Source organism: Chiloscyllium plagiosum, chromosome 4 (genome assembly GCF_004010195.1).
Source record: "Chiloscyllium plagiosum isolate BGI_BamShark_2017 chromosome 4, ASM401019v2, whole genome shotgun sequence".
Taxonomy (NCBI): domain Eukaryota; kingdom Metazoa; phylum Chordata; class Chondrichthyes; order Orectolobiformes; family Hemiscylliidae; genus Chiloscyllium; species Chiloscyllium plagiosum.
This window is the reverse complement of record NC_057713.1, coordinates 60,697,404-60,716,038: the sequence shown is the minus strand read 5'-3', so window position 1 is coordinate 60,716,038 and position 18,635 is coordinate 60,697,404. Positions and strand designations below refer to the sequence as shown.

Below are 18,635 nucleotides of genomic sequence, written 5' to 3'. Positions count from 1 at the left end.
CTGAGGTAGGCTAAACAAAATTTCACACAATACAACAGCTGTGGTCTCACAAAGCCTCTGTATAACTGCAGTATGGCATCTGATTTTGAATCTTGCAATGAAGCCAAATATACCGTTTACCTTCCTACTTGCTTGCTACACCTACCTGTTAATGTGGCTCTGTTTGCCGAACTGGGAATTTGTGTTGCAGACGTTTCGTCCCCTGTCTAGGTGACATCCTCAGTGCTTGGGAGCCTCCTGTGAAGCGTTTCTGTGATGTTTCCTCCGGCATTTATAGTGGAAATATCACAGAAGTTCTTCACAGGAGGCTCCCAAGCACTGGGGATGTCACCTAGACAGGGGACGAAACGTCTGCAACACAAATTCCCAGCTCGGCGAACAGAACCACAACAACGAGCACCCGAGCTACAAATCTTCTCACAAACTTTGAACACCTACCTGTTGACTTTCATTAACTGGTGTACAGGGATATCGAGATCCCTTTGTACTTCCATATTTCTAATATATCACTGTTTAAATAATACTGTTTTTTCCACCAAAATGTGTTAACTTCATACTTATCCATTTGTACTAAATCTGCCATGTGTTTACCCTCACAGTCAATTAGTCCAGATCCAGACCCTGAAGCCTCCTTGTATCCTTCTCTCAACTCACAATCCTACACAGTTTTGTTTTGTCGGCAAATAAGGAAATATAGCATTCACCTATCTAAATCATATGTTGTGAATCATTAGACTAATCACTGCCTGCCACCTGGGGAAAAGACCCACTTATTTTCACAAACAGAAACTCAGCATGCCTGGCAGCATTTGTGTTGAGAAAACAGGTCCAGTAATCTTCGAGCACTTTTTTAAAAACATTATACTGATTTTCTTCAGATCCTTCCTCCCTCCCCTCTCTCCCTCTCTCCCTCTGTCACTCACATTCTCCCTCTCTCTCTCTCTCCCTCTGTCACTCACACTCACGTTCTCTCTCCCTCTCTCTCTCTCTCTCTCTCTCTCTCTCTCTCACACACACACACACACACACACACACACACCTCTTTGTTCAGTAACATTTCAGGGAAATGATTTGAGTCCTGTTTTGTGAAGGCAGAACCAAAATATGTGTTCAGCTTTTCTGCTACTTTTTTATTCCTCATCTCAGAATAAGAGGCCAACAATTTAGGACTGAGATGAGGAACATCACTCAGACAATGATGAATCTTTGGAATTCTCTGTGGAAGCTCAGTCATTGAGTTCAATGCAGAAACTGAGAGATTTCTAATTACTAATAGCATCAAGGGACATGGCATATGTTGTGTAGATCAGCCATGAATTATAATGTCAGAGCAGGCCTGAGGGGCTGAATAACCTCCTCCTGCCCCTGTGTTCCTGAATGAATCGTGTTCAAAAGCCCTTGCTAGATTTGAAATGTTTCATCTTTTGAATGAATGGAATTCAAGTAGAAGGATTTTGAAACTTGTTTTTACTTTTCTTAGACCAAGGCAGTGATCATATTGCCATTTTTTACACAACTTCCAGAAGAAAATCTTGTCACGCTTAAAAATGCTCTCAACCATTTCATAGCTTCCCATTTTCCTATGAAATCAGATGAATTTCCTAAGGGTACGTTGAGATACAACAACTATGTTGACTGCGTCAAGAAAGTAAGTGCTATTTGTTGACATTGCACTTGAGGATGGAAAAATCTGACTAGGCATTTTTTGTCCAGTATTTCTGAATGCATGCATTTTTTCAAAGTCTTCATCTTGGATTCATTTATTGGTGAAGGGGCAATTCAGTTTCAGATATAATTTCACTGAAGTATGGTATAAGCATTTTCAGCATGCATACATAATAAATTGAATTTATTTCACATTGTGTGAAGTTAATGCCCAAAAATATTGGTACTTTTCTCTCCTTCCCTCTTCCTTCCACATGTACATTGGTAACATATCTGCTGTTGCAATAGAATGCATTTAGAGAATAGCTGCACCTGCACATAGCATTCCTAAATCTCTTATGAGATCAGAATTTTATTACCAAGGATCATTTAGTAATTAAATTAGTGAAGTTCTCATAAGAGCAAAAATAATTCCCAAGAAGTGAAAGATATTAATAATTTGGAAGTTAAGTCAGAAACGAGTCCAGTGAAGTCGAGCTGCTTGTCCAGCAATGAACTGTCCTTTGTAAACAATGGGAAAAGCAGAACCAGCACAAACTCCTCCTTGTTGCTGATTGGATAACTCTCCCAGACCCCTACCTCAAATTGAACCAGACTATTTGCAACTTGTTGCCTGGTTTGCCACTGAGTTGAACCTGTGATCTTGTATTCTCTTAATCCCAATGACAGCCTTATTTCATCTTCACAGCACTGCTGATCTCTATCACTACCTCTGCCCACCCTAACCCAACTCCTGCTCATTTCTTTGTGCTCTCTGGACTGAATTAGCCCAGTACTGCATTGTCCGCTATCCCATCCTTTATGATTCTCGCCCTTGATGATCTCACTTCCTTTGACCTAATGTCTTACTTTATTTATGGATCTGGAGTGTCCCTAGGACTTTTTCTCTTTTAAAAGTACTCCATAAATTACCTTTATTTGATTTGCTGCAAGCAGCTAGTATTAATACCAACATGTGGCTGAGGGAGTACATTGTACAGTTTCCAACAATGTCATTTGTACAGGGTACCGTGTTTCAGCTTTGTAATTTAATTTGTTTAGAAAATTTGAATAGAGCGAATTTGACATTTTGGGCTTTTGTTATTAATTTAGGAACTGCTGAACATGAGCTGAATGCTAATTCTTGGTGAATGGTCTTGTATTCTCACTCACTAGTGTTATTAACCATCTTGTGTTCTTCATGTTGAGAGTTATATCTTATGATTCTTAACGTTCTTAAGTACTCTGATTCTTTCTTTGAGTTGGTGTGATTCATTGTGTTTTTCAGTTACTTGATGCTTTGGAGCTATCTCAGAGTCCACTGTTGTTACAAATTCTGACTGAAGTTCTGTGCCGTGACAACAGGCATGTCATGGAAGAAGCATTTCAGATTTGTTTCCAAAATATCGCAAAAAGGTATCACATCTTGTATACAGTGTGGTAAACTGAAGGAAATTGGTTTCTAAAGATGTACATATTTATGTTTTCAGCCCCATTGCAACTTCATATTAATAACACAATTGATCTGATACAGATATGCTAACAATTTATTGTGATAGCACTAATGTTAGTAAATTTGTTATCCCTGGACATGCCTGAAGATTTGCTTGTGATTGTAAATATCAATATTTGTTCATGGCTTTGATATTTAGTGTAACAAGGAAGGTTTTTATTAGCAGATTTATTTTATTGAATGCATGTTCTTTGGATGGATTAGTTTTAACCACAGAATTACCGCATGGTCTGTTATTTCCCAGTCTAGTTGTTCTTTTGTTGTATTTCATCTGTTGTTCAAAATGTAGATGGGCAATGAGTTCTTGATTACATTTGTGCTGATTTGAACTGGCTGATATGAATAGCTAGCTCATAAGTGGTTGTCCAGTAAATATGAAGATTTAGAAACTGGATAACAAATGTGATCTATGGGTTACGGTCAGTTCCGTTGTAATGTGTTAGTTGCATTCCCGTGCAATCCTGTGTCACAAGAAAATCATGTATTAGGAGTACCAATGCGGCTGAAATTGCATTATAACCAATACAACTTTAAAAATTCGTCCTTTAGAAACACTGTCCCCAATTCATCAATCAGCGAATTGCTTCAGCGAGTTTGCATTAATGAAATGCGGGTGATAGCACACTTGTGTTTTTACTTGCATATAGGTTGGCAGGTCTTTATCTGATGGATGAAAACCAAGTTTGCAAGGTAAAATAACATCAGGTTTGGGGGGCTGAGTGAGACTGGGGGGTACAAGGTTACTGGGCAGTAGCGGTGTGATAGAGATTGGGGGGAGGTTCCTGATGATACCTTGGGTCTGTCCCATACTTCTTTTTAGTGACCCAACTCAGTTACCAACAATCATAAGAGAGTATAGGTATGAATTTAGATTACTCCATAGTCTCAGAGCTCCCACATATAATCAACATTTCTTCACACCCAAGATTGTACCTTGGACAAGAAGTTAGTGGTTTGCTCCTTCCAGGTATCTGCCAGTGCTTGTTTTGTACCTATCCACCAAAGCAACAACCTTGTTGCAGCATTTCACGATCCAAGATTGTTTTAATTAATTTCCTATCATCTTTTACTTAACCTCCATTTAGTGCCGCATTGATGGCAGAGAGAGATTATGAACTCGCTAGGGAGGAGTATTCAGAGTATTATTCCAACTGGTTGTCGCACTTTCTGTCATATTAAGATTGCATTATGGTATGAATAATTTGGTTGTGTTTATTTTATTCTTGTATGATATAATAAAAAAACTGTGTTCTTACAGTTAGTACCCCAAACTAAAATCTTGTATTTAACTGCATTAGGGGTACCTGTGAAAAGCAAGTGGCTCTACTGGAAGCTGCATATGAAATGTTCAGAAATGAAGAAATGCTTCCTAATGCTACAAGACAGTTTGCCATGGACCGTTCTCTTCTGACACTTATTGGGCACTGCAGTCCAGATGCCTTAAGAGAGTTTTTTTGCAAAATTGTAAAGGATGCCATGGAAATTCTGCATTCCAGATTCACAAAGGTAAACAGTAATAGTTTACATTTGTATGACACCTTTTAATTGTAATGTGTACTTGTTCAAAATATTTTGAATTTTCCGTGAACTGTGATCATTTCAGCTGTTAGTGTAGTCATTTATTTATTTTATAATTACTGTAGCAAAGGTTAGAAATGGAAGCTGGAGAAGGTCATATATTCAGTTTGTGAGAAGAGCTGTAGCTCGGGTGCTCATTGTTGTGGTTCTGTTCGCCGAGCTGGGAATTTGTGTTGCAGACGTTTCGTCCCCTGTCTAGGTGACATCCTCAGTGCTTGAGAACCTTCTGTGAAGCGCTTCTGTGATCTATCCTCCGGCATTTTTTGTAGTGGTTTGAATCTGTCGCTTCCGGTTGTCAGTTCCAGCTGTCCATTGCAGTGGTCGGTATATTGGGTCCAGATCGATGTGCTTATTGATTGATTGAATCTGTGGATGAGTGCCATGCCTCTAGGAATTCCCTGGCTGTTCTGTTTGGCTTGTCCTATAATAGTAATGTTGTCCCAGTCGAATTCATGTTGCTTGTCATCTGCGTGTGTGGCTACTAAGGATAGCTGGTCGTGTCGTTTTGTGGCTAGTTGGTGTTCATGGATGCGAATTGTTAGTTGTCTTCCTGTTTGTCCTATCTAGTGTTTTGTGCAGTCCTTGCATGGGATGTTGTACACTACACTGGTTTTGCTCATGCTGGGTATTGGGTCCTTCATTCTGGTGAGTTGTTGTCTGAGGGTGGCTGTTGGTTTGTGTGCTGTTATGAGTCCTAGTGGTCGCAGTAGTCTGGCTGTCAGTTTGGAAATGCTCTTGATGTATGGTAGCGTGGCTAGTCCTTTGGGATGCGGCATGTCCAAATAGAGAACACACACCGGATCATCAACGCCACACTCCCAGGAATCCGATTCACTAGAGAGGAAGAAAAGGACAACCAACTCCCATTCCTAGACGTGATGGTACAGAGAACACTGAACGGAGAATTCACCATAAAGGTATACAGGAAAGCCACTCACACAGACCAAGTCCTGAACTACGAAAACAACCACCCCGACACACACAAAAGAAGTTGCATAAGACACTATTCAAAAGGGCCACAGCACACTGCAGTACACCAGAACTGCAAAAAGAGGAAGAAGAACACCTATATAATGTATTCGCCAAAATCGGATACCCCCGCATTTCATCAACAGATGCCTACATCTAGACAGGGGACGAAACGTCTGCAACACAAATTCCCAGCTTGGCGAACAGAACCACAACAAGGTCATATATCCCCCTCACATACTTTCCCATTCAATTCACACTTCATCCTGGTCCTCAAAATACCAGGTTTCCTCAGAGACCAACACTGTCTATCTTAACCTTGGATGCACTCAACTACTTAGCTTCTGCAGTCTCAAAGATTCTCAGACTCTTGAATGAAGAAATGTTTCCCCATTTGAATGCTAAAGGGCTGATCCCTTACTTTTGAGACAGTCATCTTTGGTTTTTGAACTGCTCTCCCATTAGGGAGAGATGGCAAATGGTTCTTTAACCTGAGGGTCACTGCATCTCAGGCGGGGGGTGGGGGGTTGTAAAGGAGAGTCCTTTATGGTAACGGTAGCAGGTGCAGGAAATTAACTCATGGCGCCACTCTGCATAACAAATCAGCGATCTAGCCAACTTAACTAATTGACTTTCCACTGACCAGAGAAAAGGTGATTCTAGATCTGGTGGCTGTACAACAAGATATGGTTAATTAATGATCTCCAAGTGCAAATGCCCTTAGGTAGCTGCAATCACAATATAATGTCAGTTTGAGAGAGAGAAGAGTGGGTCCGACACTAGTATGTTAAACTTAAGTAAAAATAAGCATGTGGATATGAAAGCAGAGCTCGTTAAATTAGATTGGCAAATTAGTTTCAGTGGTTGGTCAATTGAGATTCATGACAAACATTGAAGGATGATGCAGTTTAGAAACATTTCAATGAGAGAATAAAATTCTAAGGAGAGAACGTATGGTTAAAAACAATAACGATCATGTTAAATTTAAAGAAAACAACTTTTTCACATGGATTTAAGGTGGGGGCAGAAGGGCAGAGGGATATTAGGATTTTTTTTTCATTCAGAGGGTGGAGCTCACTGCCTGTAAGGGTGTTAGAGGCAGAAACCCTCAACATTTAAGAAGTATTTGGATGTGCACTTGCAATGACAAGGTATTCAAGGTATGGGCAAAGTGCTGGAAATTGGGATTAGAATAGTTAGGTGTTTGTTTAAAACAAGTGTAACACAACAGGCTGAAAGGCCTTTTTCTGTATTGCAGATCACTGTGAATGTATTACCTTTTACAAAATAAATTTCAGTGGACTGACATTATATCAGTATAGCCAAAACCATCTCAGGCATCAGACCCTAAACTCTGTCATCTCTCAACTTGTAAATGTCATGGAGAGAACAAAAAAAATGTTTCAAAGACACTTTGAAACTGTCCTTGAAACAAATACTGCATTAATGAGAGAAATTTGCTCTAGTTGTTCAGAATACCACATCTTGTCCATCAATCTGTATCATGCACTAAATTGTAATGATGGCAGCGTGATGGCATAGAGGGAAAGAAAAGACGCAAATCCTGCATTTTGGATCTCACTACCTTGTGTTCAAAGCTTCAAGTGTTCAAAGATCTGTGAGTTAAGAATTTGCTTGTTCGTGCACATGAAGATCCATGGGAGAAATTCGCAATAGAATAGGCATTGTCCTTGAATCAAGAGACAACTGAGGCCCAAGCATTGATTTTTGCGGCATCTCAATAGTAACAGTTTGCCAACCTGAAAATGATCTGTTTATTTCTACAGTTTTCTGTCCTTTAACCAATTCTCTATTCAGGCTAACATATTGCTTCAACCCCATGAACCCTTCATTTGTGCAGCAGTCTTTTGTGTAACTCCCTCATGTCCTGCCTAGGATCATAGAATTGGTGCAGTACCGAATGAAGCTATTCAGCCCATTGAACAATTGCTGACTTTCCGTAAGAGCAATTCAGTTTATTCCTGTCCCTTTTTGCCTGTTGTCTTACAAGTCGTTTTTACCTTATCAGACGTTTATCCAATTATCTTTAAACAGCCAGGATTGAGACTACCTTTACCACCCTTTCAGGGCTTTCCAGATTGGAGCCACTTTCTGTGTTAACCAGATGTTTTTCTCATATTATTTTTGCCAATCACCTCATGCCTATGCCCTCTGACTCTTTGCATTTCTGCCAGCAGAAAAACCTTTCTTCCAATGTTGTCTGCTCCATCTTATTTCTTATGTCCACCCATATTTTTCATATTGGTCGTCCAAGTGAACAGACTGGCTCACTGCTATTCATATATGATCATTAATCTTTATATCTATCCATTTCTATTTTGACAAATATCCAGGCATAGTTAGTTGCCAGTCTTGCGTATCATTTTATAAAGTTATTGTCATAGCAATGAGATCATCCCTCTTTATCTCTGTACCACTAATTCGTATGTCATTATACTTTTTAAAAAATCAGATGTGGACGTCACTTGTTAGACCTACATTTGTGTTTGCAAATTCAAATAAAGGCACTTTTAATTTGAACTGTTTAACATTGATCATTGATTTGACCTTATACCTCTCCGTCTCTTCCTGTTACGCAATCATAGAATCCCTACAGTGTGGAAACAGACCGGTAGGCCTAACACGTACACACTGACCCTTCAAGGAGTAACCCTTCCAAACCCATTCCCCTACATTTACCCCTGACTACTGCACAAAACCTACACATCCCTGAACATTATGGGCAATGTAACATGGCCATCTTTGGACTGTGGGAAGAAAATTGAGCACCTGGAGGAAATCCACGCAATCACAGGGAGAACATGCAAACTCTACACAGGCAGTTGCCTGAGACTGGAATCGAACCTGGGTCCCTGGCGTTGTGAGCCCATGTTAACTTTGCTCCAATTACTGCACTGTTCTGTCATCTTGAATTTTCTTTTTAGATTTATAAGTTTCCCCTCAATTCAACTGTGCCATTCCCACCACTACCACGACCTAAACTTTTACATTTATAGCCCTATTTGCAGTGAAGTTTTCAATTCTCCAGGTCATTTGGCATTGGCCAAGTTACAATGAAGCTCACCCAAATAGTAGTGGTGTCAGTGCTTCATGAATTGAAGCCTTAGCTCCAATACTACTCTAAGCCATGTATGTAGCTCCCTGACATGTATGACCATATGTATATCTATACACCTCTCAGATAATAATATAAAAACTATTATCTTCAGGATCTGTGTGTATGACTTTGACCCTTGACTCTTCAAATGCTCTCAGCAGAGTCTCATTCCTGAATACCACAACAATTAAATCCTTCGCATCATGCTTTCAACCTCTTTCCAACTGCAAAGACATATCCTTACCCCAAGCACCAGGCATGCAATACCGACTTTAGGATTCCAACTGTGGGGTTTGCAAAGGATAATATCTATCCTCCTGTTAGCTGTATGATCTGCAATTGCGATCAAATTTCTTCTTTACTCGCCTCACCTGGATGACCTCTTGAATGAAGGTGATACGGTGAAATTGCCCATCCTTTCCTGGAGTCTTTGTTGCCATTCATATGGATGCCAGGACTTTCTTAGTCAAAGTCTAAAGCTCCTCCATCACATCATCCTGTGTCCCGTACTACTGACCACATGTAAGCTACTAGCTCGTTTAAAGAGTGTAACTGCCATCTAAGTCAAAGTGTCCAGGTAACTCACCTTTCTTCTTGATGCCCTGACAATGTCTGCAGTTTGAATTCCAGCTCAGCAGTTCGGAACTGAATTTCCTCAAATTTGTGGCACTTGCCACCAATTTGGTTTCTCAGGATTTCGGTGGTCTCCACTAACACCTACGTGCTGTAGTCCATGCCTTGCCATCCTTCACTAACTTTGTTTTATATATTTAGTTAGAAAAGGTTTATATTTACTTGATATTTTGAGTTAATCACTAATGAACAGTTGTTTATCTAGTTTTAGATATTGGTTAATAAAGTAACAGTTACATTTTGCTGTCTGTGTGTCTGCTCCCAATATTTTCTCCATGCCACACTTGGCCACTGGCCCCCACTCCTGTTCTGCTCCCAATATTCTCTAATTTCCAAATTAGAATTGTAAATTATTACATTATATTTGATATAGCTTCAAAAATGATTGTTTATTGCAGACAAACGAGTCATCTTTTGACAACCAGTTGACAAAAAAAATTGGCTGTTATAAGCTGTTTGAAGTCATGTACACACGTCTGCCGAAGAATGATGTCTTTTCAGATGGGTCAAAGATAATCCAGGCGTTCCATTCTGCGGGTAACGTAGAGGGCAACAAACTTTCAAAGACTTTGCTGAAGTAAGACTTTGTGATCTCGAAGTGGAAAATACGTTTACAAAAGTTTTTAAAATGTTCCTTTGTGCATATGCTTACTTTCAAGGTATTTGCTGTGATTGCAGTTACTTTTAATATTTGCTTGCACACATTCTTTTTCCTCATTTGTTCATTATCTGCATTTAAACCTTCTTATGGCGTTGATGGATATTTCACCAAAGTACTTGTCCAATTCTGTGCTACTGTCATATACTTACATGAGTTGCCTACTATAGTTTGATCACATTGTTCTCCTTATCCTTACTTAATTGTGTCTTTTTCCCAGCTAGTTTTATTAAAGCAGAACTATGCTTTAACTGTAGATTTTGATTAAAATATTCTCTATCATCATTGTCCCAATGGTCACCACTTAGCCTTCTTAGTCTAGTGCAAAAGTCTCAACTTGTGTCTTTGTTCATAATTAATACTTTGATGACACCCTGATGATTAACGATGGATATTTTTCATAAATTTGTCCCTTCTCTAAAGGGAGTTAACTGGACATTGTTAGACCGGTTGATAATTGAGAATGCAGGAAAACATTATAGTAGGCTTCATTACTCTGTAACTATGTTTTTCATGGCATGTGGCTGCCACTGTCAAGGCCAGCATTTGTTGCCCGTTTCTACTTGGCCTTGACCTGATGACTTGCAAAGTCATTTCAGAGGGCAGTTCTAATCTTTGCATTTCATAGGAGTCACCACATTTCTGTAGATCTGGGGTCACTCGTAGGCCAGACTAGATAAAAATGGCATACTTACTTCCCAAAAGTGTCATCATATGCACTAGTGTTTTACAATAATCAACAGAGTTTTCATGATCATATTATAGAAACTAGATTTTTAATTCTAAATTCTAGTCATTAAATTTAAGTTCCACTTTCACAAATTGCCCTGATAAATTAACTCAAGATAATTAACTCTTTGTTTTCAGGCGGAATTATTGCAGGAGTTCAAGAGTCTGGAAAATCTAAAAGCAAAACAAAATTTTCTTTTCAGTGCTCAGTAATGCTGTAGAAATATTGTCCAAATATTTTGCAGTGTGTTTATTCTGTACTGTTCGAACTTACTTTCTAAAACAAGGTGTTGTACTTGTGAATCACAGCGATTTTATTGTGATAATACACTCGTGAGTTCATTTTAGATATATCAACTAAATTGATCAGCTTATCACGCCACTTAGTTTTAAAGTTAAGCCATCCTATTTAAGGAAGTTCTGTTCTGAAGAAGGGTTACTGGACCTGAAATATTAACTTTCATTTCTCTCCTCAGAGGCTGCCGGACTTGCTGAGATTTTCCAGCACTTTCTGCATATGTTTCTGATTTCCAGCGTTGTAGTTCTTTTAATTTTTTTTCTACTTAAGGAAACGTCTCACATTAATTCCTCATGAAAAAGAAGTACACTTTTCTTGCAAATAAAAATATGTTTATGTACTTTTTTCCATTCTGTGAAGGTCCTGTTATGATACAGTTACTGAAAACATGGCTGGTGAGACTCAGCTTCTGGAAAAGAGGAGACAGTACCATTGTGCAGCTTATAATTGCATGATTGCAATCCTCTGTTGTATTTTCACAGAGGCCAAATTTTATCAAGGCTTCCTTTTCAGTGAAAAACCAGAGAAGGTAAGATAAAATTCTTAAAATTGAAGGTAAAATCAGGAATAAAAGAATGACTAGAGTAAGGTCAGGGCCAATCAAAGACAGTAGTGGGAAGTTATGTGGGGAATGTGAGGACATAGGAGAAGGGCTTAATGAGTACTTTAATATTCACATTGGAAATGGGCAATGTTAGTGAGAAGATGGAGATATAGGCTACTAGGCTAGATGGGATTGCAGTGGACAAAAAGGAGGTATTAGCAATTTTGAAAGATCTGAAAGTAGATAAGACCCCTGGGCCGGATGGGATTTATCCTCAGATTCTCTGGAAAGCCAGGGAGGAGATTGCAGAGCCTTTGGATTTGATCTTTATGTCATCATTGTTGACAGGAGTAGTGCCAGAAGACTGGAGGATAGCAAGTGTTGTTCCCTTGTTTAAGAAGGGGAGTCAGGACAACCCTGGTAATTATAGGCCAGTGAGCCTTACTTTGGTTGTGGGTAAGGTGTTGGAAAAGGTTATAAGAGATAGGATTTATAATCATCTGGAAAGGAATAATTTGATCAGGGATAGTCAGCACGGTTTTGTGAAGGGTAGGTCATGCCTACCTAACCTTATTGAGTTCTTAGAGAAGGTGACAAAACAGGTGGATGAAGGTAAAGCTGTTGATGTGGTGTTCGTGGATTTCAGTAAGATGTTTGATAAGGTTCCATACGGTAGGCTATTGCACAAAATATGGAGTTTGGGATTGAAGGTGATTTAGTAGTTTGGATCAGAAATTGGCCAGCTGAAAGAAGACAGAGGGTGGTGGTTGATGGGAAATGTTCATCCTGGAGCTCAGTTACCAGTGGTGTGCTGCAAGGATCTGCTTTGGGGCCACTGTTGTTTGTCATTTTTTAAAATGATCTGGATGTGGGCGTAGAAGGATGGGTTAGTAAATTTGCGGATAACACAAAGGTAGGCAGAGTTGTGAATAGTACCGAAGGATGTTGTGGGTTACAGAGGGACATGGATAAGATGAATGATCTGGATGTGGGCGTAGAAGGATGGGTTAGTAAATTTGCGGATAACACAGTTGTGAATAGTACCGAAGGATGTTGTGGGTTACAGAGGGACATGGATAAGATGCAGAGCTGGACTGAGAAGTGGCAACCGGAGTTTAATGCAGAAAAGTGTGAGGTAGTTCACTTCGGAAAAAGTAACTGGAATGCAGAGCACTGGGCTAATGGTAAAATTCTTGGCAGTGTAGATGAGCAGAGAGATCTCCGGTGTCCAGGTGCATAAATCCCTGAAAGTTGCCACCCAGGTTGATAGGGTTGTTAAGAAGGCATGTGGTGTGTTGGTGTTTATTGGTAGAGGGATTGAGTTTCGGAGCCACGAGGTCATGCTTCAACTGTACAAGACACTGGTAAGGCTGCACCTGGAGTATTGTGTACAGTTCTGTTCACCACATTATAGAAAGGATGTGGAAGCTTTTGAAAGGGTACAGAGGACATTTACTGGGGTGTTGCCTTGTATGGAAGGAAGGCCTTACGAGGAAAGTATGAGGGAACAGAGGCTGTTTTTGTTGGAGAGAAGAAGGTTGAGAGGTGACTTAATTGAGTAGTATAAGATAATCAGAGGGTTAGACAGGCTGGACAGTGAGAGCCTCTTTCCTTGGATGGTGAAGACTAACACAAGGAGACATGGATTTAAATTGTGTGGTCAAAGAGTTAGGACAGATATCGGGATAGTTTCTTTGCTCAGAGAGTAGTAGGGGTGTGGAAAGGCCTGCCTGCAACAGTAATAGACTCGCCAACATTTAAATCAGCATTGGACATACATATAGACAATAATGGAATGATGTCGGTTAGATGGGCATCAGATTAATTTCACAGATTGGTGCAACATTGAGGGCCGAAGGGCCTGTACTGCGCTGTAATGTTCCATGTTCTATTTCTCTGTGTGCCGTCAGTATTAATAACAATTGCAGTTAATAGTGCAATGACAGTCTAGAAGGGTGAGCATTCTGAAGAAATGATTACAATACTTGCATTCATGTCAGCTGTATTTTGTGCCATTTTGCAGAACATTACTAATTCCTGTAGTTCAAATCAGAAATTTGAATTTCTGTCTGTGAATTCCCATAGAATGGCTTGCAGTTCCAGTGACATGATTGATAGATACTTGATGGAATCTCAGAATTGTAACCTGCATGAGTCAGAAGATATTTGGTTCAATTTTTCTGAGTCCAAGTTTACGAGTCCAAGTTTACCTGTTCCTTTTATGCAGATCTTGATTGAAAATATATAAATATTTATTTAATGCTTTATCAAAAGCTGTTATGAATACTTTTTCCACCTCTGCTATTATGAGGAATTCTGTGTTTTGACAGTCCTCTTCAAAAAGAAACTCTAATCTCTCCCTTCACTCTTCTTGTAATCCTAAATTTAAACTGGAGTTACTGATTCCCCACAGCAAACATCCACAGTTCCTGGTGCCAATCTCTTTGAGTGAATCTCAGTTAGCCTCACTCTCCTACTCGCCCAGAACTTTGGTCTTCATTAAGTAATTACAGTATCCAGTTTTCTTTTAAAAGTTCCTATTGAATTGACTTCCACCTATGTGGGTGCTGGGTTCAAGGCTGAGCTAGCTAGATTTTTGATCTATAAAGGGCTCAATGATTATGGGGCTGAAGGAAAGTTAACTTAAAGCCGCAATCGGATTAATCACATTATTGAATGCTGGAGTAGTTTGAATGGGCCACGTGGCAGCTTTCTGTTGTACTCTTACTGTACTCATTGTTTATTATATTCCTGAGTTCATGCCTTGTGTAGACTTTGAAAAAATTCTTTGCATACCCATATCCAGAGTATTACCCATTAATATACACCCATACAATGTTTTAAGTCATATTAAAGAGAGTAGTTTTGTTATTAGATTTTTAACAATTTATTCATTGTCTGCGTGATACGCTTTGTTATAAAGTAATTGGCTAAACGTAGTGATATCCATCCCATTCGATTAAACATCACAATGACATTCATATGTAATCAGAAGCAAAAACAGTCAGTTCTGAAAAAGAATCACCTGATCCGAAACATTATCTCTGATTTTCTGCAAAGATGCTGCCAGACTTGCTGAGCTTTTCCACCAATTCCTGTTTTTCTTTCAGTTTTTACTTTATATGAAATATTGCTTGGGAGACTTAAGCTATGTGTAAGAAAGGAGGTTATCTCAAGTGTTGTGTACACATTCTTTAAAAGAGATCATTGAATGTTCATAGGGTTTGTACAGTGTGGAAACAGACCATTCAACCAAAAAAGTCCACACCGACTCTCCAAAGACCATCCCACTCAGACTCCTACCTCACAGCCCTATGGCACTTCCTATGGCTAATTCACCCAACCTGCACATCCCTGGACATCATGGGCAATTTGGCATGGCCAATCCACCCAACCTGGACACCATGGGCAACTTGGCATGGCCAATCCACCCAACCTACACATCCCTGGACATCATGGGCAACTTGACATGGCCAATCCACCCAACCTGCACATCTTTCGACTGTGGGAGGAAACCGGAGCAGCTGGAGGAAACCTCTGCAGACACAGAGAAAACATGCAAACTCCACACAGATATTGAACCCAGGTCCCTGATGCTGTAAAGCAGCAGTGCTAACCACTGAGCCCACTGTGCCACCCATGTAGTTAACAAAGTTTCCTGGAAATCATGTGACTGATAATAGCTAGTTGCTTTGCTGTAGACCCTGCAAGGGCTATGCTTGAATAGTGATAGCCTTGCAGAAGTTCTAGTTTTAGCTGGTTGAGTTGGAGGGAAGCCAGCTAAGAACAAGCTGCCTCAGCTAATTCTTTTCAGAATTAGAAGGGAAAATCCTTTACTTAGTTGAGGGTGAAATTTATTTTTTCTTTTGGAAGGGTGATTGAAACATCTCAAGATTGAGCATGCTGTGCAACAAAGTGGGATATCTTTGTGCAGATTGCTGGAAGTTATGAGGTAAATCTCTAGGATGTATTGAGGCACATGTGGTTGGTGCTATATGTCAACTCAATGGCATGGAGACAGGACCATTTGAGGAGCAGGAGAGTTGACATTTTGGGCAAAAGCCCTTCATCAAGATGGCTTGATGATGAGCTGATGAAGTCCTTACTGATGAAGTGCTTTTGCCTAAAACGTCGAACCTCCTGCTCCTCAGATGCTGCCTGACCTGCTGTCCTTTTCCAGCACCACACTCTCAACTCTAATCTCCAGCATCTGCAGTCCTCACTTTCGCCATGGAGACAGGAGACCCAGCTGAAAGTACAGCAGGCATAGTTATGGCTGTTACTGCAGTGGTGAGACCAAGTGTAGACATTGCTGTGGGTGCAGGATAAGTAAACAAGATATCTGAAAGTTAAAAGAAATTATTGTCAAAAGAAAATCTAACTCATAATTCCTCAAATGAGATACATAATCATCTTCTTAAAGATGCAACAGCCATTCAAATTCTTTTTGCTGAGGAAAGACATGATTTTTCCACCAAGTTTTAGTATTAGTAACTGATATTTTATTATAATTTGGGAGCACTGTCCATTATTTTACCCATAGATGGAGTTGATTTACATTTAGGGAATGATTTAACAGGAGTAAATGTTATAGCTTCTCCAGTAGTCATAGAAAAGTCAAGTGAAGTCAAGGAGATGGAATAATTATAGGGAATGGTTCCAGGCATTTTCCTTCATGCACAATGACTTGAGCAATATCTAAATACAGTCCATATTGAAGATCAAACTGGCACCACAGACAGATGTTTGGTTAATTGAAACTTGCTTTAAGAATTTGGATAATCTGAAGACATTGTTAATAAGTCTTCACTGATTGGATTGGCTGGCTGAGCCGGAGTTAAATAAAGCAGCACAATCAGCTCAAACAGAAGTTGAAGTCAAGGGATGAATGAACTGCGAATGCTGGAGATCTGAAATAAAAACAGGAATGTGCTAGAGAACCTCAGTGTAGAGTCTTACAGCATGGAAACAGACCCTTTGGTCCAACAAGTCCACACCGTCCAAGCTCCCAAACTAAACTAGCCTGACTTGGCTGCTTTTGACCCAAATCCCTCCAAATCTTTTCAATTCATGTACCTTCCGAATGTCTTTTAAATGCTGTACCTGTACCAGCATCCACCACTTCCTCTGGCAGTTCATTCCACACAGGAACCATTCTCTGTGTAAACAATTTGCCCCTCATGTCCTTTTTAAAACTACTCTAACCTTAAAAATATGTCTCCTAGTTTTGAACTCTCCCACCTAGAGAAAAGACCCTTGCTATTCACCTTATCTATGTCCTTCATGATTTTATAAACCTCTACAAGGTCATCCCTCAACCTCCTGTGCTCCAGTGAAAAATGTCCCAGTCTATCTAGCCTATTTTTAAAGCTCATTCTGGTAAATCTTTTCTAAACTCTCTCCAATTTAATAATATCCTTCCTATAGCAGGGCAACCAGAACTGCACACAGAAGAGGCCTCACCAGTGTCCTGTAAAACTTCAATATGCCATCTCAACTCCTATACTCAAAGGTCTGAGCAATGAAGGCAAGCGTGCTAAATGCCTTCTTAACCACCCTGTCTACCTGTGACCCACATTTCAAAAAATTATGTATCTGAACCCCAAGGTCTCACTGTTCTACAAAAGTACCCAGGGCCCTACCATTAATTGTGAGAGTCCTGCCTTTGTTTGTTTTATCATACAACAATGCCTTATATTTAGCCAAATTAAACACCATCTGCCACTCCTCAGCCTATTGACCCAATTGATCAAGATCTCTTTGTAATCATAGATGTCTTCGCTGCCCCCAATACCACCAATTTTGTTGTCATTTGCAAACTTCCTAGCAATGCCTCCTTTATTTCTTATCCAAAGCAGGTCTGGAAGCATCCGTGAAGAGATAGAGAAGGGTAATGTTTTAAGTCCAATGTGACTATTCTTTTGACCTGATGAGTTTCTTTAGCATTTTCAGTTTTGAGGGAGTTCTAGAATGCTATTAATTGAAAAAATTGGGTTCTTGTGAAAGCGGAAACCTCCTCTCAAACCTGCAAGCAATGAGTGGTGAATCATTAGACAGAGCTACCATCCACTACTGAGAGAAGAGTCATAGAGTCACAGAGATGTACAGCACAGATACAGACCCTTCAGTCCAACTCATCCATGCCGACCAGATATCCCAACCTAATCTAGTCCCATTTGCCAACACTTGGCCCATATCGCCCTAAACCTTCCTATTCAAATACCCATCGAGATGCAGTCTTTAGTTGATCCCTTCAACTTTGAAACAATAACTCATTTTACTAAAAGACCAATAAAAATGATGATCATTCACACCTTTTATCAAGAGGTGAAATTGGAAGCACTTAAATTATATCTTGTGCAGATAAACTTTGGGCAGTTGACAATAGAACAGAGAATTCCTTTAACCTCAGTTTTAAGTGAGTGTCATTTATTCTGTAAATGTGTCCCCTTCTTTAAAATTCCCATCACTGTATATTCAATAGGAAGTGTACCCCTATTCTTCTTCTACCCGAGAAGGAGAGGTATATTTCCTATTGAAATACACAGTTCAATATATACCCCTCATTCTTCTAAACTGTAATGATTAAAGGCCTAACTTTTTTAGCTAGTCTTGAGAAGTTAATCTCTTCATTGCAGAAATCAGCCTCGTACATCTCGGTTGAACTGCCGTCAGTGATAATATATCATGTCTTTAACATGTACACAGTACTCCAGATACAAGCCTAACCAACACCCTAGACAGAACAACCTCAATTATCTGAACAAGATGGGCAGGGAGTATTTTGTTCAGACAACTGAGAGTTTGGATAACAGATTGTTTGTGAAATGGATAGCGTTTTTACTGGATCTTGAGATCTTATTCAGAAAATCCGAAATTAAGAGAATTGATGTTTGGGTAGTCGAGGTTGTTCTGTATAATTGTAACAAGACTTCTTTATTTTTTAAACTC

At 39.7% G+C, this 18,635-nt stretch overlaps 1 protein-coding gene across 3 annotated transcripts in view; it reads left to right on the top strand.

The window, feature by feature from the left end:
• The window catches only part of prkdc (protein kinase, DNA-activated, catalytic subunit), a 247,590-nt gene that overhangs the window by 98,340 nt on the left and 130,615 nt on the right, over positions 1-18,635 (top strand). For all 3 annotated transcript variants that reach the window (XM_043688292.1, XM_043688291.1, XM_043688290.1), the window contains 5 exons: positions 1,481-1,648; positions 2,933-3,060; positions 4,456-4,663; positions 9,854-10,032; positions 11,501-11,669. In XM_043688292.1, the coding sequence (XP_043544227.1) occupies positions 1,481-1,648; positions 2,933-3,060; positions 4,456-4,663; positions 9,854-10,032; positions 11,501-11,669 (852 nt within the window). The remainder of the gene's footprint in view (positions 1-1,480; positions 1,649-2,932; positions 3,061-4,455; positions 4,664-9,853; positions 10,033-11,500; positions 11,670-18,635) is intronic.